The sequence below is a fragment of the Tauraco erythrolophus genome, chromosome 1 (genome assembly GCF_009769465.1).
Source record: "Tauraco erythrolophus isolate bTauEry1 chromosome 1, bTauEry1.pri, whole genome shotgun sequence".
Classification (NCBI taxonomy): domain Eukaryota; kingdom Metazoa; phylum Chordata; class Aves; order Musophagiformes; family Musophagidae; genus Tauraco; species Tauraco erythrolophus.
In genome coordinates this window covers 62,046,596-62,073,196 of record NC_141465.1, presented here as the reverse complement: position 1 = coordinate 62,073,196, position 26,601 = coordinate 62,046,596, and the positions used below count along the sequence as shown (strand labels likewise).

The following is a 26,601-nucleotide window of genomic DNA, read 5'->3' as shown; positions in this document are numbered from 1 at the left end:
CAAACTGCTAGTGATAACAATCAGCAGTAGAGAAGCTAGGTATCTTTTTCTTTTTTTTCTTTGCAAAGTCTTATGCTCTTGCCTTGGTGCAGCATTGCAGTAAATCTTTCCAGACAAGGCTGCAGTTTCTAAGCAACATTTACCCTGTCTTGAAAGAGGGAATGCTTAAAAAGAAGATGCTTAACCGAGTTTAAAAAAATAAAGTTGGAGTCAATAAAACAAATGGGGATGTTGAAATAAGGAGACATAATGTGCTGTCATTGCTGATGCAAAGCACTGCTTTGCTTAGTGCCAGCAGGTCACAAAAGGCTCAGCCTCCTCTATAGAGACAGTCAGCTGGATTTCTGCCCGGGCTCATGTTCTAAGGAATGTCTTAGCAACAGCTGCTGGCGGCCCCATTGTTAAGAGGGTGGATTCTGATTGAAGAGATACGCATGTGAGCAAGGAGGGGAGAGAGTTAATTCATAAAGGATTTTACAAAAGCAAAAAGTTTGTCATTTTTTCTGATAACTAGAGGAACTTCTGAGGCACAAGGCTTAAAAATGGGAAAAAGAATCATTTCAGAGAGCCTTTTTCCCTTGTTTTTTTTTGCATTAATTCCATATGAAATATCTACATAATGTCTTTAAATCTTAGGGCATGTTGACAGCAGTAGGAAAGACATTTCTGGTAGCATTAAGGTAGCAATGCCACTATGCAAGATCTGGTGAGATGTCATTTAGGATACCGTGTACAATATTATGTACAGTTACCACTGGTTGAAAAGAAGTAATTCAAACCAGAACAGCTACTGGGAAGAGCTAGGAGGATGAAGCGCAGTGGAGTGCTGATCTTATAAGAGGGCTCAGTTGATGCTGACCTATGTAAGTAAGACTGAAGAAAGCTGACAAAGGGTAGCATTACTGCCCTTGAATGCCTACAGAAAGGCAAATTACAGGGATAGGGAAAAGCTATATTTTTCTGTGCTAAAAGGCATGCTAGTCCAAGAATAAATGGATATGAACTGTCATGAATAAATTTAGGCTGGACAGTCAGAAGTTTTCCAGCTTTCAGAGAAATGGGAATTTGGACTGGCCAACTACAAGGGAAAGGGTGGTGCAAGAAAACTGCTTTATTTTAAGATGGAGTTTGGTCAGTGTAGTGCCATAAACTTCTTTGTATGAATCTGGCTGTCATAGGAGGAAACTGGATTTTCTAAGTGCTCCTTCGCAGGCCTATATTCCTTTGGCAGACAGCCTGAGACTATATATCTGAGAGGCACGTTACAGGGCCCTAGCTGACATTAAAGAACAGAGAAAAATATAAATGAGAGGAAGAGGTGTGCAGACTGACACACAAAATATCTTCTCCCTGAGAAATATTCTTGTTTAAAAACATTTATATCTCCAAGGTTTTGTACTTAGTCCCAAAAAGGTAGTTGGAGGTGGAAGGTAGCTGGTAAATTAGCTCACATGGGTCAGAGATACTGGGGGGATGTCTTTACTGAAACCTGTGGTGAATTTTTAAACCCACAGATCATTCTGCATGGTGAACATGTATATGTATATTCATAGGGAGAGTCTGCCGGTTTTGCTTTTAGTACTGAATCTTGTTTTTTCTTATTTACTGATGTGGTATGAGGAGTTTTAGTTGCTGATTGCAGTCGCCTGAACTAAGTTTGGCCTAAGTTAAGCTGTAATACTGGGCATTGTTAGTGAAATAATAGTATGAACAGGAAACATTTTACGTTTTCCTTTCAAATGCTAAAAACAAGGTGAAGATTGAAGTGGCCCAGAACCAAACTGTACACTCCCTTGTATTGCTGTACACAGTTTTAAGAGCCAGTTAAAATTCTAGTCTAAGAAGGTACAAAGTTTCTGTGTCCTTGTTTGTTCATCCGTCTGCTCTGCAGCCCTTTCTACATCCTAGCCTGTGTTCAGCCCCTTCTAATTGCTCCAGTCTTGAGACAGACAAGTCAGACAACCCACTGGCACTGTCCCATGCTTGTATAAAAAGATTATGAAAAGCAATTAGGACAAAATGCAATGTCTTTTCTATTACAGCTTAGATGCATTTGTCAAGTATTTGCTCTTGAAATAGTGGAAGAAAAATGGGTTGTTTTCACTGCTACCTTGGCCAGCATATCTGGCACTTGCAAACCAGCTATTGCAGCTGTGCTAAGCTTGGGGCTGCATTTGTATAATTTGTTTTGATGTTCCATTTCTTTCTCTCCCTTATTTAAATAAAGCTGACAGCCAAAAAAGAACTGATTCTTCATTTTGTGGATTGTCTAACGGGAGCTATTGAGCTATATAAGCAGCGAATGGAATGGTTAACCAGCGAGAGCCGGCAGATATTTGGAGTGATTCAAGAACGGTGCATTGTTATTGTTTTGGATTTTGGCACTGTGGCTCCAACTGAGTTTGATCTATGTCGGGATGCACTTTCTATGGTACTTGTGGAACAGGTGACACAAATTGCCAAATTCAATCTCATTCGGTAAGTAGAAAGAATCGTAGAATTGTAAAATCATAGAATGGTTTGGATTGGAAAGGACCTTTAAAGGTCATCTAGTCCAACCTCCCTGCAGGGACCAGGGACATCTTCAACTAGATCAGGTTGCTCAGAGCCCATCCAAGCTGACGTTGAATGTTTCCAGGGATGGGGGATCTACTACCTCTCTGGACAACCTGTTCCAATGTTTCACCACCCTCATAAAAAAATTCTTTAAAATCTAGTCTGAATCTACCTTCTTTTAGTTTAAAACCATTATCCTTTGTCCTATCGCTACAGGTTCTACTAAAAAGTCTGTCTCCGTCTTTCTTATAAGCCCCCTTTAGGTATTGAAAGGCTGCTATAAGGTCTCCCTGGAGCCTTTTCTTCTCCCGGCTAAACAAAGAAGTCCATGTCTGCCCATTGCTGGAGAATAAAAAGGAGTCTCATATCACATGGATGTGTGTTTGGATAATATGCTTTCTGTAGTGGAAATTGTCATGATTCATGTCATGGTAACATCTATAGATTTTCCGCCAAGTTTCACCTAGTCATGCTGAGCTTGCTACTTCCATTAACAGAAGACCATTGTCACTCTGAAGAATAGATAAAGACTAACAGAACCCAAATACTGATATATGCCTTCTACAAATGTAGCACAGAAAAACAGAAAGTTAAGGAGGCTTTGCAATAGCAGTAATGCTCTCCAGGTATCTAAGTATTACAGAATGAAGCAGTGAGGTCTCATCTGACTGCCTGGGCATTTTTTTGTCTTCAGGCATTACAGGTTTCTGCCTTACAGCTAAATGTACACTCCCTCAAGTGCCATAGGCATAGGCATAGTCATTTGTATTTCTATAGATTTCCATGGTCACAGAAATCAGTAGCAGAACTAGGAAACAATACTAGATTTCCATAACAAAAGACAAGTGCTTGTTCCCTAACATGAGTAAATGAATTTGAGTTTAGTTACAAATAGAAAAATAGAAGCAGCTATTCAAATTTATGTATCTCTGCACGAACTCTTATGTATGCATAAGGGTTTGAATGCATAAGCTTGGGTTTGAATAGATGAATGGAATTTTGTGACTATGAAAAAAACGATGCACAAATTAGGTCATATAATTTTAAAATTAGTTGCACAATGATAACTTGCAACTACACTGTGATTCTACTGTAAGTTGTTTTAGCCTAGCTTTGTCCTACAGATTTGATTTTGATGTCCTATCTTAATTCTCTACCTTGTGATGCACCTGAGATTTGAAAAGTAGAAGACAACTTCCATAGCTTTTGAAGAAGCATTAGAAACATTTTCTTTAAAAATGATCTGCAAAGCCCAGTCAAAAGCAAGGCACCATAACTGTGTTCATCGATTTGTTTGTTTGCAGAGGAGCGAAACAAAGGACAATACAGCATACAAATTATTGCTTTAAAAGAATCTTGGAAAGCATACTTGTCTTTTAGATTAGCAGGAAACTCTTCAAAATAGTGCTTGATGGAATGTCAGGGATACTAGAACCAGCAATTTTTTTAATTTGCTTTCTGTCTTTTCAGATGCAAATGTACAGGCATGCGTGCTTATATACTTTGTACTTCTGTAATGCCATTAAGACTAAGGCCTTTCATCAATTAAAATATAAAAGGCTTAGCTTCACAAATTTTATTTTGATGGCCAGATAAAAATCAACAGTGTTACAAAAACACAGGTCAGTTAAAATGATCTGACACAAAGGTCATGCAGCAAGTTGTGGAAATAGACCTGTAGAAGTCAGATTTTTTTCCATACACATATTTTAAAAACCTGATTATGCTTTTGTGTTAAGGGTAAATATGAATTAGGAACTGTTTGTAAAGTACTTTAGCTGTCTTGACCTTACTTTGGAAACTGTTGTCTCAAAAAAATTCTTAAAAACCCTACAGTATTTTTCTAAGGGTTTTATTTTTCCTCTACTTCTTTTGTTACAAGTCTAGATTTAGTATCTGTGGTTTATTGTAATTATTACTTAAGAATCTAAAAGAATAGAAACAATAGCAGAGCTCCACTCTTTTGCTCTGCCAGCATTATTCTCACTACTTCTGATGTATAGTTAATGTCATTTTCAGGGCTGCTGAGGATCTTGTGAAGTGGCAACAGAAATCTACTCTTGTTTCTGAGCATGCTGTAAAGTCTGCTGTTACGTGGCTCTGGAACCTGGACCGTATGACAGCTGCCAGCCATACCAGCTCTGCTGAAGCCCTGCTGGAAGCCATGAGTGATGAGGCGGTAAGCTCATACATCTTTTCAGAAGCCTCAAGTAAATCCAAGCATATTCAGTGCCAGACTGGCTTCTGTGATTTGCCCTGATGAATGCTGCAAAGATAAATATTAATGACGGCATTTGGAAAGATTTTTTTTTCCCCAAGTGTAGCTGCATACCATGTTTACTGATGGCCTGTTTATGTAAATGTACTGTATTTTGAATGCAGAAACTTGTTTGTTTTCTTTCCTAGAGTACACAGAATAAATAACATATTCAGTCATTAAGGGAAAGAGGAGACATCTTCCCTTCCACTTTCTTTACCATATATGTTTTTCAGGGCTTCAGTTTTATGAGAAAATTGCTAGTATTAACATTATTGAAGACAGAGAAACTATTTTTATTTTATTATCTATCCAAAGTGCTCACAAAAAATTATATCTAAAATCCAAAATTGTAAGTACAGAGATCTATTTAAGCATTAACTCATGGTAGGGGTATGCAAATCCTTTTTCATTAGGTTATAGCCAGATTATAGCTAGAGTTTCTTCCAGGACAAAAAGACAAAGCATGCGCAGGTATTGCTACGATTAAATTCTGTCTCTTTCTGAAAGTACCGTGTTACTTTATTCATTACAGCAGAGTCACAAGGCATAAAACATACATGCCATCATTTGAGTCAGTCACTTAAAACTTGCGTTGTTAAAGAGATATTTTATGACATTTGCTTACAATGTACATTGTTTCAGTTCCCTAGCACCTGAATTTAATGGAAAATTTGACCTACTGTATGTGGACTAGAATCATTGGTTTTCATTGCCATTAAGATCCATCCCTGTTCACAGATTCAATTCTAACTCCTTTGTAAATCTCATTCTGAGACATGTTTGACAGAGGAAAGTAGATTTGGCATGAGTTTCCTTCTGGTTCCCTGTGCTGGTGGATTCTCATCCAGACAAAACTTGATGTTTCTAAACTGGTATTAAAAAGGAACTGGATGAGGAACAAATTGTGCAACAGAGAGATTTTTCATGACTGCTTTTTTAAGTAAGTGCTTCCTTCATAAATTTTATTAACATTTTCAATTTTCAGTATATTACTGATTTTTTGGTGGAAAACAAAAAAGATTGTATTTAGATTTCAGTATTGTCTGGATGAAAAAAAGGCTTGTTGGACCTGGTGGGTCTGCATATGAATAAACTGAAGTTAAAATTCATCCAAGAGTGAGACAGCTATTATTTTTTCCTGGACATTGGTGGGCTAATGGGTAATCTGGGGGAGTCAATTGTGGCAGGTGATTAACATAAAACATACTTTGATTACTCCTAAATACAGTCATTATCATTCATAACTGACAGTTCAGTTGAGTGCAAGCTTCACTGTACTACAGACTGGGAGAGACCCCACTCAGTCCTGAGCAAGACCTGCATGCACACTGAACACTTGTAAATGACTCATTCCTCAGAATTGGCTTTATCAACAGAAGTTGCTCCAAAACAGTAGCTCTTCTTTCCCTAGGCCTGGATCTTCCTGTCCTTCCTTTAGCTGAGCTTTTCTTCCCATGTGTGGTGACTCCCCAGATTTTCTTTCCTCGTGACCTGTCAGTCCCAAGCTCAATATCACTCAGCTCTAAGGGTGCAGTCCTTTGAGCTCTACCTACCACAGATGCATCTGCATTGTTTAACTTGAGATTCTGTACAGAGGCTGAGCCAGAAAGTGTGGGTCACCCATCCAAAACGCACCTCCCCCTCACGATGAAGACTATGAAGAACTATGTTCATGTTGTTCTCCTTCCTATTCTTGTATGAATTTTGTTTGCTTGTTTAGATGGCTACATAAATTGTAATTTTCAAAACATGAAGGATTAAATGGAAAGGTTTTAACCTTTCCCCACTGATCTGTAAGAAACATTTCCTCTATAGTATGGCATTGCTCGGTTTGTAGTTAAGTAGAGTGAGTTGTCTCTGGTTAGCAATTTTGTTTATTTTTTTGTGACAAGTTGATTCTGCATCAACTATGCCCAAGAAATGTCAGCATTTTAAAAGTTGCAGAGGTAAGCAGTAGACCTTTTGGAACAGTGTGAAAATTGATAATTTCTATTGAAAATAAAGTTTATGAATTATTGGCAGTCTTAGGAGGAAAGGGGAGAAGATGTGAATCTGAAGGAACACAGGGAAAAGTGATTGTGCATTATGCATGCATTCCTCCAGGTCAGGAGCCTCTTCAGCAAAAGGAATAGGAACAAGGTGTTGTCCAAGGACTGAATCTCAGCTGGGAGAGCTGTGTGCATGCTCAGGTCACTGTTTAGCTGGATGAAACAGTGAAGGAACCCTTGTAAAACTGAACTAAAACACAGATAGGTGCAAGAATTCTTTCACTTTGTGCACCTTTTTCTAAAGCTATTAAGTATTTTGTTAATCTTGCACTTTAATGAAACACATTCATTCTTCTCTTTAACCTTAGTATTTGTTGAGCATTAACCGTGATGCCAGGACACCTTGCTGACCACAGACCTACTTGCTCCCAAGCAAGTATGGTCTGTAACTATGGGCCCCACCCCCTCTACAAGATCCGAGGGAAGCCCAAGGTGGCAAGGTGCTGCTTTGTTAATTTGCCTGGTCTAGCCTGAGATTGGGTTGCTGCTTGAGAGAGATGTCTTCTAGTGCTGAGGATTAGCCTGAGTATTTGTGGAAAAAGGTAGAGGAGGGACAGAGCTTGAAATCCAGAAGTCCATGTCAGTTTGTATCAACATGCTTATGATGTGAGGCAGCACAAGGATCATACAGCCTGGGAACTTTGAGTATAAAGTGGACAAAGGATGTTCATGTGCCAGTCTGTTGACTCAGGGAGCTGAAACACAAATCAGTATCATAGGCAGTAGTGGAAATGCATGAACACACTTACAGGTGATACTGAGTTTGCTTTACTACTGCATGAAATTATGTAGGTGCAGACACATTTCCTCAGTGCCAACCCAGACCCCTATAGTTGCCTTTTTTGTGATGCATGTCCCAAATACACACCTACTCTAGTGTATTTTTTCAGCTAAACAACTATTTAACAGTTAAACAAGTGTTTATACCAACAGTTGGTATGTATCATGCCATAGGACTGATATGCTATACTTACTACCTTGAACATAACCATGGGATAGCTGTTGTTACGTTTGTTTTTAATGATGGTGGAAATTCAAGAACCATGTTAGCATGAGTAAGAGTAGGTAAAATCAAATCCTTCATAATGTCATACTCACGCAATAACTAAAGGACATTTCTTCAGCTTCTCTTTTTTCTTGCAAGAACATTTTCAGAGTATAAACACGTGTGGTCATAATAAACCTGCCAAGCTCCCTCTGCCTTGGGAAGTATAAAAATTACAAATTTTCTGTAAATACTAGCAGTAGCATTTCAAAGAATGATGCATCTTTCCTACCCTCAAAAGACATGCTGCCAGTAAAAGTATGTCTGGTATATAAGTTGTACTGATCTTCAGCCCTGGCAATGCATCAACATAGCATCTCTCTTCATAAAAGTGAAATTTGACACAGAGCCTTGTCCTGACTAGTAATACAGTCATCCTTCCTTACACCTCTCTTTGGTTTCAGTTAACTTCCGTGGAAAGGGGCTTGTATTGGGCAGAATCAGACCCAGGGGCTATGGGCCAGGTTCTCTTCTCACTTCAGGAAATTTTGTGTGGACTTCATTTGAATTACTAGAATAAATGAGAGGGAGAACCAAAGATCTGAAAATCTTATAGCCCAAGTAATGCATTGGTTCTACCAAATTTTCCTACCAGTACTCAGCACAGGATAGTGCTTGAATAAGTACCAGGCATCTGTGTAAAACAATGCGTTCCAATTCCCCCCCCCCCCTTTTTTTTTTCTGTTTAATGATAGGTTGAAGCTGTTTATTACTTTGCTGTGGGAGATGTTCCAGTCGACACAAAGCAGCTACTCCTTGAGAAGGTTTCTGATGGCCCCTGTCCAGTCAACATTGTATCTTTCAATGCTAGAGAAGATGAAACAATTATTTTTCTGAAAGAGTTGAGCCACTTGGCCTCTGGCAGGTATGACAAAGTAGCAGCACAATCATGATTTCAATATTCATGAAGTTCTTTGCTGCTAGAAATGATATTGGAAGATATCTGAATATAATCCGTTTTACTCATGAGGAAAATGAGACAAAGCAGTTCAGTAAGGATTCTGGGGAAACTGGGGAAATAGTCTACAAGATATGACTAAAATGCAGGACCTGCTTGAAAAGACCGTCTTCTCTCCAGATATGTGCTCACTGGCTTGCAGAAAGGCCGTTCCTTTCTCATATCCTAAATTGTTTGCCATCTGCTCCTCTTTTGAAGTTTGAAAAATTGTTCAGGGGAAGGGGTTACAACATAATCTGAAACAAGTTTTTATTGTATTGCTTTGTACTTGATAATATCCACAGGCACCAGCAAAGGATCTAGAGTTTTGTTGGATCAAGTGCCATATAGACATGTACTGAAATTGTAATGCCTGTCCTAAATGGGCAGTTCCTGGAACAACAGAAGATGGATGTGATGTTATCTATCAGGCCTGGTTGTGTGGAAATGCAGTTCTGTACTGTGCTCTCCAGCATCTATTTGGTATGGTTGGTGGAAACTGATACATTCCACATGGCTTGTTGGCTACTTTATCCTGGGAATCAGTGGTGTGATGAGAATCAGCCTTCAGTAGAAAGGGATAATAAAACTTTAAACTTGATTCTGATATCAAAATAAGGAAAACAAATGAACAAACACAAAATCACACAATACCAAACTCATGCTGAACAGCAGGAGGGCAGTAGGAGTCAGTAGGTGTTTGTCTGCTTAACAGAAGTCACCGTACAGTTACAGAGCTGTGAAATGGCTGCTAGCTCTTTCTGTTTCACTGTTGTTTGTGCAAGAGTGGGAAGACCTCCAACAGTAGAAATCTCTCAAATGACAGCACAGCGATTGGTAAGATGGCAGCTGCTTAGCTCTTTTATAGCCATCTGTCTTTAGAAGTAGCTTTTAAGAGATGGACCGTCTGCCAAAAAACAAGACTGTGGGAAAGTGTTATGTTTGCTCTGGTCTGATGTGTGTCTAAAATGATTGGGGTCATTTAGAACCATGGTACTTCCCTGATACCAGGTACGTTGCCAGTCACCATCCTTCATTTTCTTTTGGAAGTGTTTTTACCTCCTTTATAAAAGGAAAGTGAATGTTTCTTGTATGACAGAGAAAGAAGCAAGAAGAGTTGTGGTAGGGAGCTGAGAGGAATTGTTTTGTTTTGTATGATTCCTGTTATCATCTTTTAACATGAGTCTAGCTTTGGTGCAGAGACTTATTGGGCCAATTAATATCTTGCTAGTGGGTATTTGCCCAATAACTGTCTATAAATAGTTTAAGTCAGCTTTCTCATAGGAACAACCAAGTTCATGGGCTTTTCATGGCTTGAACTTGTTTTTAGTGTAGTTCTGTTTTAGAAATGCACCTTTTTCCTGCTCTGAGAGCTTTTCTGTTTTGACAACAAGTGTAAATGAAGTCTGCTTGACTTCCTGATTTGTATGTCGATAATGAAATAAATGTTCCTGTCGGGCTTTCAACTGAGAGGATAATCTGATAAAAAGGTGTTAGTGTCATCTCAGACATCTCAAGTGACATGCTTGCTCAGCATGTTAAAAGCATTAATTAAAAATACATTTCCAGGAGATTGAAGAGGAAGGTGCCTCAGAGTAAATGATACCAAAATGAAAGGATGTTGTTCATGAGAAGCCTTCAGAACATACATAAATGTATATAAAAGGTTTGATAGTATTCATAGTGTTGTAATTGAAGGTTTAGGTATCTTGAATAGATAAGCAAATAATTACAAAGTTATATGCCACTGTGATCTTGCGTGTGTGACATACATCTCATTAAAATTAGGAAAGTGTTTATGTAGTTTACGTACTGGCGAAAACTCATTTTGTATTACAGATTCCATGCTTTTGCTGAGAAGAATGACTCTAGAGATGCTACTGGACCTGCACTAAAATGTGAAGAGGATGGAAAAGGTCTCATTGTCCTGAATTCCAGAAAAGTGAAAGGCCGAATGCCACTAGGTAGACAACATAAAAATTAAGATGATATTAATTTTCGGAGTGAGGTTTCAGAATAGAAATGTAATATAGGAAACTTGCTAAGTGTAAAATCAAAGGAAGCCTTCTGTAGGCATGGGTGGGGTGAGAACAGGACTGGTCAAATGGAAAATATGTAAGTGAGAAGAAGAGGGAAAGGAAAAGAGAGAAGTGAAAAGAGTAGAAGATGTGCATGTGAGAATGAGAGAGAGGTGAAAAAAGAGAGAAGAATAACATCTATTTAGGGAGATGAAGAATAGTACTGGTGTGCTTATGCCAGTGACCTTGTGGAAATGTAGAGAGAAATGGCAGAAAAGAAGAGAAATAGTGTGGAAGATCATTCGATACAACAGCCACATCAGTACAGGCCAAATTCATACATAATATAAGGGAATTCAATCCACATGAGATTGACTTGCCTCTCTCAAGATCTGAATTTGTCATAACGACAGGCAACAAGCACAGCAAAATAACCTTAGAGAAGAACATGCAAAGAGAGGGGGAAAAAAATGGTGTAAAAAACCAAGAGGAAACAAATAACAGAAAGAAACAGTTTTACTGGGGGGTGGAGCTCAGCAGAAAGCTCTCTGCGTGTATCTTATATAGTCACAGTGCTACTTCCTCTGGGATAAGTCAGCCTTACTGTTCAGCACGACAGGACTGAGGTTTCAGCCAGGTTAGGAGGAGACCAGCTTGCGTTCTGAAGTGAGACTGTGTGTGTCAAATCTGATAGCTTTATCAGCAGGACATTCAATTAAAAAAATATTTATTTTAAATATCAGGAGGAAGAAGACTTCTTTATTCCAATGGCTCACATCCCCATTGAGCTGTGGAGCATTAGTGTTGCCCCAAAGGTAGAACGATGTTATTGACTTCTTACTCCTAGGGAATGTATGGCATAAGGCGGATTTAGTGACTCATCTAAGGTCATTTGTCAGTCTTGGACTAACTGGCCCATATTTCCCGGGTTGTAATCTGGTTCCTTGTGTACTAACCTATCCTTCACTAGGACCGTGATTATAGCAGTACAAGATAACTCTAGCAGGGGCCCAGAAATAAGAGAGTGAGGTGTCACCTGTTTTTTTTTCTTCATGAAAAGACACTCAAGCCTCACCCACGCAGGGTTTAGAAACCAACAGCAGAGCATGCTTCAAAACTCTGTCTCTTGTTTCATACTCATTCAGAGCAGTATAATGATTGCCTTCAGTCTGCTGTGAGTGCTTCCTTGCTGGACCCCATTTGGGGGTGTGCGTGAGGGGAGCTGGCTTCCTCTTCCCCCGGGCAGTCAGCCTGTTTCAATAGATGGGTCTAGAGCTCCTGTAGGACTGAAATTACTTCCTCACCACTGTTTCTAAAGCTGAAAGCTGAATAGCTTTAATCGCTCAAAAGGGCAGTAATCCCCTTGAAGAGCATTGTCTGTTGTGTCTTATTGCTATTATGGAGTAGAATTTACACATTAAAAAGGAACACAATTAGCTTTCTGCATTTACTGGGTATTATAAGCACAGTCATGACATCACTGGCAGCCAATCAGAGCGTTTTAGTCATATGCAGAATCTAAAGTCCTTTCCGAAAAGAAAACACATTGGAGAGACTATTCTGGTCTGTGTGTGATGTCTCTTGTTTCAGAGGCTCCTTCAAGGGTGTAGAATGCAATAATAATAAAAGCGTCGATTACTCACTAATGGGCTCTGAAACTGGTTCTTTCTTGGATGTGTGGTGTAAACTACACAAGGAAACAAACAGAGAATGAACCAGAGATGTAATCTTCCAAATGTGGTGTTTCCTGAAAATAAGAGGAGGCACAGGAATATTTTGATTATGTTTCTTTTTGCACCACAAATGCAACAGCTGGAAACTGAAACTCATAATTATGTTTTATGGATTGGAAAAGTCATTTAAGGGCGTCTGATAGTTTTCTGGGTATCTACTGAATGACAGCATTTTGCAAGTACAGGGTATCTTCGTGTTCATTCTTTTTCATCTGCTTAACCAAAACAAGTCGTAAGTAAACTATTTAAAACTTTAGATATGAGCTCTGTTCTCCCCTGTTTTGCATCTTGAGCAGTCATTTAGAAAGCAAGCGTGAGAAACTGCCAAATTTGAATTTTTTTTACCCTCATTTTGAGTGGATGCCTGAGATCAAAAGAGGTGTAAGCCAGTAAAGAATTAAGGTCCTTCTGTTGGCAGACTCAGATTTACTTAAGGCAGAGAAATGCTGTTATATAAAGCTGAATTTCACCAATGTGATAATACCTCCTCATCCAGCACTGATTTTCCTGTTACCACTTGTGTCCACATTCTTTGTGTAGCTTCTTCATCTGCAAAAAGCTGCAGAATTAAGCAACTCTGCTATGTAGTTAAAATTATAAGTGGAAGGGAGGTGAAATTTAAGTTCGAACTTGAAGATATAGAGGAGAAGAGATGGTGGAAGCTGTGGAGAAGAAGGTTCTTGCTGAAAAAGGCCACAGTTGTGTCATCTGCTTGATGTGACAGGGAGGTGAATGCTAGACAGGGCTTGAAAAGCAATGGCATTTTGAACTAGATCTGAAATGAATAGTGGATCCTCGTCGGCCTAAATAGAAACAACAGTAAATCTCTGCTCGGTGTTTTTCTCTGTGGTGGAATAGATGGCCCGGTATGTGTAAAGACAATGCAAATGGACTGAAATCAGGATTTGACTGATGTGACAAATCCAGAAAGGGATGTGTCTGGTCTCCTTGTGAACAGTGTAAGGCTGTATTCTTAGGTGTGCTTGATTTTCCACATTTATCTGATGGTCATTTATCTGATGGAAAATTTCAGATTGCTATGTGTAAAATGGGAAGCATAACAGTGCCAGCCTCCTCTGTGACATTGAAATCAATGAACTCTGCACTGTTTATGTACACAGACATGGGAGAGACTGAACCCTCCCTTCAGAAAGCCAGGATAATGAATTAAGAGTAGCTACTTTGCCTACAAGCTGTAGCAAAGATCATTGCCTCTGCTTTTTCCTTGCATGTGCTTGGTCTAGTCTTAGCAGCCTAACCTTGGCCTGGCAAATCTCTTTGCTAATGTGTAGAGGGTGATGCAGATAGCTGCTCTGCGGTACCACATGGGATACAAAGTTCATTTGCTTTGTCTATTTGCCCAGTGGGAAAGGGGCAGGATTGGGCCACGGTGAGTTTCAGTGCTGCTTGATCTGGCAGGTAGGCAGGTAAAGCTGTGTACTCCCCTCCTGTGCTCCTTTGTGTCTCCTCCATTCATACCCCCTCTAAGTGGGGATTTTAAAAATCAACGCTTGAGGGAATATTGCTGTGTTCTGCTGCCACGTAGAGGCTGAGACAGGGACCAGCAGTGAAAAAGTGAAATTGCCCATCTTGCCTTGCAGGCAAATGAAATTTAAAATAGATCTCATTCCATTATATTTGGATTTATTTGCTTCCGTGGTCTAAGTAAGATAATCAGAGAAGTAAGAAATGCTTCTGTTTTCCATGAGTTGTTTTTGCGTTGGTATTCGCTTGATATTTCAAAGATATTGTAGATTTTGCAGGCTTTTGTTTTGTTTTGTTTGTATGGGCTTTTTTTTCTCAGCAGCTTTTGTATCTTGAATATGAAATCAAAAAGTTACAGTGACTTGTCAAACTGGATGAGTTTGCCTGCTGGGAGGTAGGTGTGGAAAAGCTGCTGCTTTTAAGATTGCCTGACAGAGTTAAATAACTGGGAAATGGAAAAGAAGGTGGCTATGAGTTTCCATGTACATAGAATCATAGAATTATAGAACGGTTTGGGTTGGAAGGGACCTCAAAGATCATCTAGTTCCAACCCCCCTGCCATGGGCAGGGACACTCTCCACTACACCAGGTTGCTCAAAGCCTCATCCAACCTGGCTTTGAACACTTCCAGGGATGGGGCAGCCACAACTTCTCTGGGCAACCTGTTCCACTGCCTCACCACCCTCACAGTGAAAAATTTCTTATATCTAATCTAAATCTCCCCTCTTTCAGTTTAAAGCCATTACGCCTTGTCTTATCACTATACCTCTCCAGCTTTCCTATAGGCCCTCTTTAAGTACTGGAAGGCTGGAATAAGATCACCCCGGAGCCTTCTCTTCTCCAGGCTGAACAGCCCCAACTCTCTCAGCCTGTCTTCATAGCAGAGGTGTTCCAGCAGCTCCATGTCCTTCTCGTGTTGGGGACTCCAGAGCTGAATGCAGTATTCCAGGTGAGAATGCAGTATTCCCGGTGGGAAGTGTGCAAGTGTTTGTTTGTGTTTTCGTTCAGACCTGCCACCTTGCCTCTCAATTCCCTGGTCTCAGCAGAACAACTTCTGCCCCTCGCTGCAGGCCCTCCCCTCACTCCCATCCTCTTCCTCTTCTTCAGGGCCCCCCGCCTCCAGAGCAGAAGCGCCATTTAACCGAGGGCAGGGCACGTCTGGAACGTTACCGGCCCGAGGTGCCGAGAGCGGGCGCCGGCGCCGGGCAGCAGCCGGGGGCGGACGGCCGGGCGTTACGGCCGGTTCCCCGGGCGCAGCCGGTCAGCCGCCGTCCCGCCGCTGCCGCGTGCTGATTTCTGCATCCGAACCGGGAGCCCCCGGGGCTCCCGCCCGGGCGGCCGTTAAACCGCCAGCCGGGGCGGCCGGAGAGGGGGCACTTCACGGCCGAGGGGACGGGGAGGGACCATTCCCTCTGGGGATAAAGTGGTTGTGGATTTTTTTTTTTTTTAAGACGAGGCGTTTCCTGGGATGCGGACACCCGAGGGCGTGCCGCAGCTGGAGCGGCTGGGGACGGCATCCCGGGCGGGGCGGCTCGCGGCTGCTTTTCGGCTGGCGGCCGCCCAAAATGGCACAGCTGAGGTGTGAGCGCTGGGAATTTACACCGAAGAGAGGTTTGTGCTTTCTCCGGCGTTTTCCACTGATGCGCTTTGAGGGACGGGCCGCAGGTTGACAGCCACGCCTGGAAGATGCTGTGCATCGTATGTGTGTGTGTAATTTGAAGTTTGAGGGCTCAGCTTTGGAAGGCGTAGCTTTTCCTTCCCGCTTCTCCTTAGCCGGAGAGGAAAAGAGGCGGAGGTGGAGGTGGAGGTGAGCCTCCTATGTAGAGAGAGAAAGTTGCTTTGGTTGTCACTGCTGGCAACCTGCTCTCCCAGCTGAACCTAGGAAAAACTGCTGCCGGATGAAAGATTTTCTGAGCAGCTTGACCTTTACAATACACAGCTGTTGATGCCTGCGTTTGTCCTGTGTAGTAAGTGTCATCAAACAAACTTTGAAAGTTTTACTTTTGGTGCTGTTTTACTTTGCTGCACTGCAGTATAAGGAAAAAATACCTTCTTGTGTAGTACCAATCCAATACACATATTTTACTGGGGACAGTAACAATAATCCTGTAAATAAGATGAGTCTATAGCATGAGACCTAGACAGGCTGGAGAGTTGGGCAGGGAGAAATTTAATGAAATACAACAAGGGCAAGTGTAGAGTCTTACATCTGGGTAAGAACAACCCCATGTACCAGTACAAGTTGGGGACTGAACTGTTGGGGAACAGCACAGGGGAAAGGGACCTGGGGGTCCTGGTGAACAGCAGGATGACCATGAGCCAGCAATGTGCCCTTGTGGCCAAGAAGGCCAATGGCATCCTGGGCTGTATTAGAAGGAGTGTGGTTAGTAGGTCGAGAGAGAGGTTCTCCTCCCCCTCTACTTTGCCCTGGTGAGGCTGCATCTGGAATATTGTGTCCAGTTCTGGGCCCCTCAGTTCAAGAAGGACAATGAACTTCTTGAGAGAGTCCAGCGCAGGGCCACAAAGATGATGAAGGGAGTGGAGCATCTCCTGTATGAGGAAAGGCTGAGGGAGCTGGGTCTCTTTAGCTTGGAGAAGAGGGAGACTGAGGGGGGACCTCATTAATGTTTATAAATATGTAAAGGGTGACTGTCATGAGGATGGAGCCAGGCTCTTCTCAGTGGCATCCAATGGTAGGACAAGGGGAAACGGATATAAGCTGGAACACAGGAAGTTCCGCTTAAACATGAGGAACAACTTTTTCCCAGTAAGGGTAACAGAACACTGGAACAGGCTGCCCAGAGAGGTTGTGGAGTCTCCTTCTCTGCAGATGTTCAAAACCCGCCTGGACGCATTCTTGTGTGATCTGATCTAGGTGGTCCTGCTCCGGCAGGGGGATTGGACTAGATGATCCTTTGAGGTCCCTTCCAATCCCTAACATTCTATGATTCTGTGATTCTGTAAATTTAAGGGGAAATGAAGAAATCCAATGATATAATGATCAGTATGACATCCAATAATATAATAACCAGTATTATTTTAAAGGTAGTTAAAATATGCATAACTTCTTTCAATATTTTCAAACATAACATTAAAAACATTCATAAGATTAAATCTGGATCCCAGTATTTGATAGCTTATGGAAGATACCCAGATTTAGTTTGAGACATCTTCACTGGAATTGCGTTATCAACAGTCTTAGAAATATGCGCATGCGTGGTGTGAATGTATGTGTTTCACGGTTTTAAGTGTGACAACAGGTGTGTATATATGTATTCAATGGCTGACTACTCATCAGAAAACCTCTAGCTCCCTACTTCCTGGAACTTTGCCAATGGTCAGATTTTGTATGTTTTGCATTTCTGGGGAGGGATTGTTTATAAAAGAAAAGTTGACTTCTTTCTGAAGTATTTGAACAGAACTCTTTTTTTAAACTTAAAAGGTAGTGAGAACAGACTGAGTATTTTTCTCCCTTTTGTGTTTTGTGTTGTGAAATGATCTGCTTTACTAAAGCTTTTTGTGATTTAGGCAATGTTGATCTTTGTCCTAATGGCTGAAACAGATGGTTTTGAAATGCAGAAAGGTCCCAGGAGATGGCAGTGTACAATAACACATTTCAAAATATTTCTTGGAAACTAAAAACATTTCACAATTAAAATTGAGTTGCTATTTTGTAAAACGTTCATATTATTATTTCAGGGGAGTTTGTCAAAGAACAAAATGATCAGGTTTGTTTGTTTACTGATAGCCTATTTTAGCAGACAAGCTTGCATATCTTGTCTACTATACAGTGAACCACCACTGTATATTAACTGAACCACTAGATAATAAGATATAGTTTGCCTTGTTCAGCATCCTTATGTGCAATTCAGTAATAGGTTGTAATCTGCAATCAGTTGTTGTCTGCATTTGTGGTTAGGATAGCTTATGATTCAATTTTTCTGTATTGTCCTATATTGCAATTTAAACTCTGAGAGTAGCCTAATTCAGCACATTTTTTAGTAATGTTCATACTACTTAGGTATACATGCTGCCTCGTTTTAATAGTTTTACACTGCTAAATAAATAAACACTTTTTTTTTTTTTTTTTAATCAAGACAAACATATCTATTGAGATTAAGAAAATCTTGTATCAACTACAGCTTTGGATTTTTCCAATTTTTTTGAGAATGTAGCCTGATAATAAAATATTTATTCTCTTTTTAGCGTTTATTTATGACTGTTGAGAATTGTTAGGATGAAAATAAAATTTATCAAAGAACAGCACTTTTCACTGCAGTGGAAGCTCAAGAAAACAAGGTTATATGGCAACATCTGGATGAACCCAAAGACTTTGTGGTAATTGAGGAATTACAAAAAGCAGAAATTGTCTCAAAATGTCAAGTTCTTTTTATGATTTCTTTTACAGTGGCTGGTGTCCGTGAAGATGTCTTTTTGATCTGGAAGGAGTTGGAGGAAGCTAGGAGTACAGTGGGACAGATTCAGAAAATTTTGTCAGAATCTGACCAGCCAGCTCCTCGAGATGGTATCATTTACGTTTCTTTCAAAAGAGCTACCATTATATTAATGATAAATATTTTAATTTGTGAACAGTTTTGATTACATGTCAATTTGGACATGATTTTCTCAGAAATGTCTACATACAGGTGGCACTTGTACTTGACATCTAACTTAAGATTGCTTAAAACTTTCCATTACAAATCCTTGTTTACTGCTGCTTAAACTTGCTGAACTTTAACAGCCCAGGCCGAAACATACCATTTTTAGTTCATCAGTGACTCAGTTTAGAAACTGCCTAGATTTCAAGATACTGAAATTCATTTTTTTGTGGTCTCTCCCTCTCTGCCTGGGCCAGTAAATCTTTATTCTACACAGTGCTGGGGAAGTACCTTATCTCTCTCCCATCATGGTCTTCTTGGAATAGCCTCCAACCTGGTAGCTAGTTCATTCCCCTAGAAGGGAAGAAGTGTGGGTTTAAATTCTCTTAGTCAAAGGTAGAGAACTGAAACCCATTCTGGATGAGTGCTCTGACAACTTTTGTGTTCAGAAACATGGAGGAACACCCACATTTTTTCATTAAACTAATAGTTTCCACCATTATGTTTGGCCTAAAACAGGATCCACTTGTTATTCTGTGCATATTGATTGAGCCCTATTGAAGACAGAAGCATAGCTGGCTTCTGAATCTGTGGAAGGCTTAAACAGGGAATGGTGAGAAGCTACTCAGCCCTGCTAAAATGGAGGTGCTCTGCAGCAGAATGATCACACTGATAAGGATTCAATACTGAAAACTTAGGGATCTGTAGAGTCTAGGCAGCTTCAGTGTTGGACTGCAACTGAGGGGGTGGATTTTCAGGATCATAACTGTGATTGTCAGTGGGTATCTTCTGTCTTAGTCCTTGGTTTTAAAATATTCGCATGGTGTCTGGTGGTATTTTTTGCATAAGTTGATACAAGATTCAGGTGGAGTTAGCACAAGTCATCAGTGAATTTGTATAGCTCTGGTCTTGGTTTTACAGTGCAATTGGTTTTTGCTTTGGCTAGATGGAGACTGGGGCCATATGCCATTTTCTGATCACCTGCTGAGAAACACTTTGTACAGGCAGTTGGTCAGTCACCTGAACTCTTAGCGATGTGTTGTATGGTGGTGATGGAGCAGATTTGAAGCTGGGAACTTTCTCTGCCTGCACTGGGTTTGAACGTCAATAACAATTCTGCAAGACTTAAGTTTGAATTTATTCTTCTGTGAAGGCTCAATACAGTTTTTATACTAATAATAGCATCTTCTGATTTAGCTGGATTTACCATATGAAGTTAAACAGCTATACCATAATGCATATGAACAAAAAGACCACAATAAAGCTGCAGGGGCAGCCCTAATTTCAGTGTTTATTTATGTGTCCCTGACTACGCAGCTCTAATGTTCTTTCAGTGTTTATCTTCATACATAATCACTTCATAAATAAATCAAAAGAAATGAAATTGCAGTGTATTTAGTTTGTCAGTTCTTCAGCATTATTTGATCCAAATAACTGCATTCTTTCTGTTTGCCTGCATTTCTTCCTGGTTTTGCCTTCCTGATCTCTTTAAAATGCTCTACTGCAAAATGTAGTTTGCTCTGGAGACTGCAATGTTCTTCAGGAGGAGAAACAGAAAAACAGACAAATTTTCTGCTGACTCTCCAGATAATGCACTAGTTATCTGAACCGAGACTTGACTTTCTACATGGAGCACACGGAAGAAAGAGAATGGCAGTTTTGTTTTTAAAATTATGTGAATGCTTTGGTGACGCTTGCCACACTGTCTGTCCTAAGGGCCACTGGCAATCAGAAAGCAAATGTTTCCACATGAACAGGCTCTGAGCCTACACCTGCCCTGATGCTGGCTGATCTCTGTGTTTGTTAAGGCAGTAGATTTCTCCATAGGTTTGTTTATTGGCTCAGGATCTCAATACTGTTGTCACTGTAGCTGCATCTGAACAAGGTAGACATTTATACGACCTAAGCCCACCAAAATGAAAGTGTGACAAAATAAATTCACTCTGCTAGGAGACCCACTTCTGGCTCATTTGGTTTAGGTGTGGTTTATTGAGCTAGTGATGAGTGAGCGCAGAGCCCTGTATCCTATTACCAGTATCCAGAGATATGCAGTGCCCAACCTCAAGATGGTCCTTAGAAAACTTCTAAACCAATATGACATAAAAGGGTAAACATGAGAACAGTCATACCAGATCAGACAAAAAATATCCTATATCTTTCAGTATCAATTAAAAATGCTAAAAAGAGGGTGTAGAACTAGGGAAAATGTCAAGATGGTACACAAGTGATTTGTGACTTGGGATACATGGTGCAATATTCAGCCTATAAAAAGGCAATATTGCAGAGAAACACCATACGATCTTCTCCACAGACATTGTAGTTTGCCTTTTTCTTTAAGTGGCCTTTTCTGAAACAGACCATCGGCAATGTTAGCTCATTCTACAGTTCTTAACTGTATTTTCAATTATATCTTCCGTTGTTTCATTTCTCAAATGATTCTCCTTGAAGTTAGTCATCTTATACAGGATTTTTTTCTGGCATTTTGTAGTTCAACTCGTATGAAGGTTGACTTAACCTTACTCATACTACTCATACTACTTAACTCATACGACTAAGAATATTCCCTTTATATGTTGTTCCTGTAGCTATTTATCTTCCTTACTCTCGGTCTTCTGATGAGTTTGTTCCATTTACAAAGGAATTTGTTGCGAAGAAATGCCTGATAAGAAAAAAATCGACCACAAACAAAGTAGAGAATATTGAAAATCCATCAGAAATATACTCTCACTCCAAACCTGTCAGTGAGGCAGAACACGTTTGAAAATTTTGACTGCAGCATCATAAATGGTTTTTGAAAATACCTTACCTAAAATGAACCACGTCCTATAGCAGGTTTTGTTTGTTTTATTTTCTTTATTAGCAACCAAATCTGATCATCCATTAAAAAAGCATACATCTGACAAAAATTTGTCTGCTGAGAAGTGGCTGCAGAAGTATGGCTTGAAAGCTCAGAAGCTCACACTATATGATGCACTTGCCGATTGTACTTTTCGCCATGTGGATGGGATTGTTGACATAAAAACTAAACCAGAGAATGAATCTTCGCAAACTGATGCTGTAAGTATTATTAATTTTCCCTCATGTCTGTGAGTTGATTGATTTTTCTTTTAAAACTTGAAAACTTGACTGATAGCTGAATTTATGACAAAGTTCATGGCCTGTTGTTATGCAGTTTTTGTTAAAACCAAATTATTATTGGAATGGGACAAAGATGGTTATAAATAAGATTGTTTCAAAGGGTTATTTGAAAATGATTGTTTCAAGGACTGCTTCCTGGTCTACATATAATCTGCCAAGGAAGAATCAGGACTGGCTTAAGCAGTGCCTTGTTTTTCTATGTATTTATGTGGGGTAGAGCAAACATTACTTGTCATCTTTATTTTTCCTTATAAGTGTTGTTCTCAGTTGCTCCAGCGTTTGCAGGTCCTTAAACAAATTTGGATTAATTTGTCTTCTATTTGTTTTTCTCAGGCTCTACCATTACACTGTTTGTTAAGCTTCTGTTCTTGCTAGTTACAAGAATAAAAATGGTTTCTATTGACTTTTACTATGAGCAAATTCTGTGACCACCCTATCCCATGTCTATTTCTGCAGATGTTCATATGCAACAAGCATGTACCTTTGAAGTCTGTTCACCAAATATTAAAGGCACAGCAAAATAATGTGTTTTGGAACATGAAACATGTTTTTCTTGGCTGTAGGAGACAAAGAAGAAGGTAATTCATGCAAAATACTGCAACAAGTTTGTACATACCTTCTGGAAAGATGGATCTGTAGTTCACGTATATGTTAGTACAGAAAAGTATAAGCAGTACGAAGAGAAAATGAGGATGGCTCTCAGACAAGTGGAAGGAAGGTTAGTGTTCTGTCACGTAAAATCGGTTTGCATTATTTTACATTGGTGTTGAAATGTTTTACATTTACTGTCATAATAAGCTGAAGTGGTTGGTAGACTGCCAGTAGCAGTACTAAGCCAGAAATCCATTTTAGATCAGAATCTTGTGTGTAGGATTTCTTAATAGCCATGTAAGAAAATCGATGAAAAGTTTTATTTTTTGTTCTCCTTCTGGAACACAAATGCGAAAGTCAGACTGCACATTATTGAAATACTGTTGAAAGTGCTAAAAAGCATTGGGACATAAGGTGGCAGAGAACTTCTAGAATCACCAATAAAACTTGCCAAGTATTCATCCTGTGTACCTAGGATCCCTTGTGATACCTCGGACACTAAGTAGCACAGCCTGGCTTGTGCCCATACTGATAACAGTTGTCTGCCCTTTGTGCAATTTGTGTTGAAGACAAGTTTGAACAGCCTAAATCAGAGTCAGGGCATGAGCTTTGAAGTAAAGCATATAATCAGAAATTCAGTGCTCGAGCTAGCTCTCTAGTTTACTTTTCTGCAGCCGTACAGATACACTCTCAGATTTTGTAGGACATCTGCAAAAAAAAAATAGGCAATCTAAGGGTCTGATTCGTCTGTACTAAAGATGCCCTAAAGAAGATTGGCTTTTATATCTACATTAGAGGAAGAAGGAAACTTTCAAAATGGATTTTGTAGAACTGAGAGAAAGAATAAATGTTGCCCTCTGTTTTGTATATTAAGACAATGAGATGTCTCACTGAAAAAGGCAGGATGTGATCTTTCATTTTATTACTGCATCTCTACTAAAAGTATAACAGCCTGATTGCTTTTAGCAAGGTCAAACAGGGTTTTGCTGTTCCTTTTAGTTTATCTTCATCTTGCTGGATTTAGGATAACATTAACATACTGTGAAAGGAAAATTTGAGGCAAAGGTTTTTGGTGAGTATGTATTTTTGAAATCCAAGCCAAGATCATGGATTTGCTGTTTTGAATGGTTCATCTCAATGTTGAAAAGTCTTGGTAGACCTCATCAAACACTATGGGGGAAATAGCTAACGGCAAAATAGCTATCAGTAGCAAATATAATAGGATCCTTTAAGTTTCCATGATATCATTTTTTAAACCTCTGTGGAGATGAGTAATATTTTTCCCAGGGCTATTATATTCCATCTGTTAAATGTATCTGTTTTTCAGTAGACAAGTAGTTTATGACTCTCAAGGGAAATCAGATTTGGACATGCTGCAGCCATTACTGAAGAAATGTTCTTGTACACAGCAGTATGTATGCATGTACTTAACTGGCAGACATGCTTAAATCTTGTTTAAAATGTAAAACTAAGTCTCTATTTAAGACTGAAGGTCAGCAAAGCATTGAAGCATCTGCGTTATATTAAGACCCTTCAAAGTGCTCAAGTTCCTTGCAGAATAGGTTCTCAAGTGGTTTCCTGAAAAAAAGAAGCATATTAGCATATGCTTAAGTGATTTCCCGATTTCAGGCTGGAGAAGAGTTACAGGGGCAATAGCTATAATTACTTCCTCATGGGATTTCCCGGCTCAAACTACCTGATAATTGACTTTATAAAGATGCTGTATTGCTTTGGGTTTTTTTGTCTGTCTCCAGATTCCTGCTGAAATTAGAAAATAAAAATACCTTGTCTTGTTACGTAGCGACAGAGGGTTGATTCATCAAGGCCAATATATCGCTTCTGACAGTGACTAGCAACAGGTGCTTAGGGAAAGAGAATAAGAAGTACAGCAGTGATAAAAAGATCTTTCCTGTTAGATTCTGATACACAAAGCTCTAAAGATCTTACAGGCCAGGTTTTGATTTTTTCTTTTTTCCTCCCTCAGGATTAAGTGGCTTCAACAAGGAAGCAGAGGGCTCTTTGGGAATGTGTTTGAAGATGGTGTCTATATTCTTATTGATACATCCCAGTCTATGAAGGACAAGCTACCACTGGTGAAGGAGAAAATATTTCAGCTCATACAGGTATGATAGTGTGATAATTCTGAAGACTGAGGATCATTTCAGAGTGGACTGAACTTTTCTGGATGGTTGTTACTTTCTTTCTTCTTTTTATTTTTTTAATGATTACAAAAAATAGCTGCTTCATAAAAATATTTTTTATTGATGTGCTCATTTTTCAGTTTAAAATTTATATTTTTTTCTTTATTTGTACAGATATATGAAAAAAATCTGGAGAAAATGTCAAAAATTGAAAATACTTAAGTAGTTCTTCTTTCCCTCAAGCCACCTCCCTCCTAAAAAAAATTAAAAATAAAAAAAACCAAACCACCAAACTATGCAATGAAACACCTTTTGGCATTTTCAGTTGTATTTTTAAGTAGTGTCATCCAATTCCACTGGCATGTTGTGATTTGTAATTTATGTTGTACATTCACTTTCATACTTTTACAATAGAGAGTGTACAACATTTTGAACTTGCTTCCATTTCACAGTGACTCAGAACTTTGCAAAGTGCAGAAGTACCTCAAAAGCAGTGAATACTGGGAGACACACCTAAGACGATTTGTCATACCTAGTTTTAGAAATCTACAATGATGTCACGTAAGCTTATATTAATATTTGAGAGAAGCAGGCACTGTTAAAACATGTTCAATCTTAACTTTTTTAGACCTGAGAGGAGTAACTGACAAATAAAAATTCCATCAGTTGGACATTGATAGCAATCATTAGTAGAGCTAGAAAATTTAAAACTATAATAGAGAGGTTTTGAGCTAAGTGCACAAGTGATCACAGGACCCAATATGATGTGATCCTTTAGGCAGATCAGCACTAGAAAATGATCAGATACTGTGCCAGAAGGTTTCACCGGCAACTGCATAAAAATGGTGATGAAAGGGAGACAAAGATTCCAGGCTATGAAAGTTTGTACTAGCTTGTGCAAATCTTTCCCTCCTTATAACTTCTGTCCAAAAGCAACTTCAGCAAATTCTTAAGCATAATTCTCTCTTGCTGTCCTAGTTCTCTTTGCCAGTGCGCTACATTTGACTCTTGTTTTCCTCCTCTAAATGATGTCGTACTTTGTTTCTGATTTCAGTCCCCTTCGGTAAGCAGTCATCATCTCTTCTTTATATCACTATTCATACCCAGTTTTGTCTCTCTCTTTCTTGCCCTCCAGCATTTACTCTTCAAGTGGTTTGAAAAATAGGAGTAAATGGAGACTTACATTGGGAAGTTCAAGTAATCTTAATAATTACAGGCAATAATTGTCTCTATCTCTGTATGTCTCTCTATATACCGTAACTGCATATTACATAAATCATTGTAACCATATAATCAACTATATATTAATTAAAACAACCCCTCCTCATCAGTATTTCAGGATACAAGTAGTCTTTCTTTTAACACTGAGTAAAATTCAGATGCTGTCTCTTGCAGGAACAATTGAGACACAAAAAGAGATTTAACTTTGTGAAATTTAGTGCCCAAGCAGAGGCGTGGCGAGAGAAGCTTGCTGAAGTTAATGAGGAAAATTTGCAAGACGCTTGGCTTTGGATAAAAGAGCTTGAGGTAACACGGCAACTAATTATCACCATGCATGTTTGTACAAACTTACGTTTGTCTCTCTTTCTGTATGGCTGGGGTTTGGATTGACTAAGTGTTTGACTCGGGTAAGCTGAAAATACAGGTGATGTACAGACTTTAGTAGGTCTGAGTACAACATATCATCTGTCAGGTATAAAAATCCTTTAACAGTGGACCTGTTTATAAGATCATATTAATTCAGCTTGCAGCCTGCTGTGTTTAGTAGCCACAATGCAAACATTGGCGAATATCATTTCTGTAGGAACCATGACAGTGCTCAGACCCTGTGTCTAAATTTGTCACTCTTGCTGCAGGGCTGCTGCATGGATGAGGGCTGTCACTGGCAGGCTTACAGCTTAGAGGTGGTGCAGGAAACTGGTGCCAGAGAGCTGGAGGAGCGTTTCTAGTCTCTTCTAGTGCATAGATATACAGCTGACTTTAACCTTCCTAGGGACACGAGAGCAACCATACTCAGACCGAACATCTGTCTATCTACCCAAGATTCTTTC

General features: G+C 39.6%; 1 protein-coding gene across 1 annotated transcript in view; it reads left to right on the top strand.

The window, feature by feature from the left end:
• Positions 1–26,601, top strand: part of VWA3B (von Willebrand factor A domain containing 3B) — a 71,278-nt gene that overhangs the window by 3,174 nt on the left and 41,503 nt on the right. Inside the window, exons 4-12 of the mRNA XM_086615752.1 lie at positions 2,228–2,478; positions 4,576–4,735; positions 8,605–8,774; positions 10,686–10,810; positions 18,491–18,607; positions 21,541–21,737; positions 22,382–22,536; positions 24,394–24,532; positions 25,946–26,077. Of these exons, the coding sequence (XP_086471878.1) occupies positions 2,228–2,478; positions 4,576–4,735; positions 8,605–8,774; positions 10,686–10,810; positions 18,491–18,607; positions 21,541–21,737; positions 22,382–22,536; positions 24,394–24,532; positions 25,946–26,077 (1,446 nt within the window). The remainder of the gene's footprint in view (positions 1–2,227; positions 2,479–4,575; positions 4,736–8,604; positions 8,775–10,685; positions 10,811–18,490; positions 18,608–21,540; positions 21,738–22,381; positions 22,537–24,393; positions 24,533–25,945; positions 26,078–26,601) is intronic.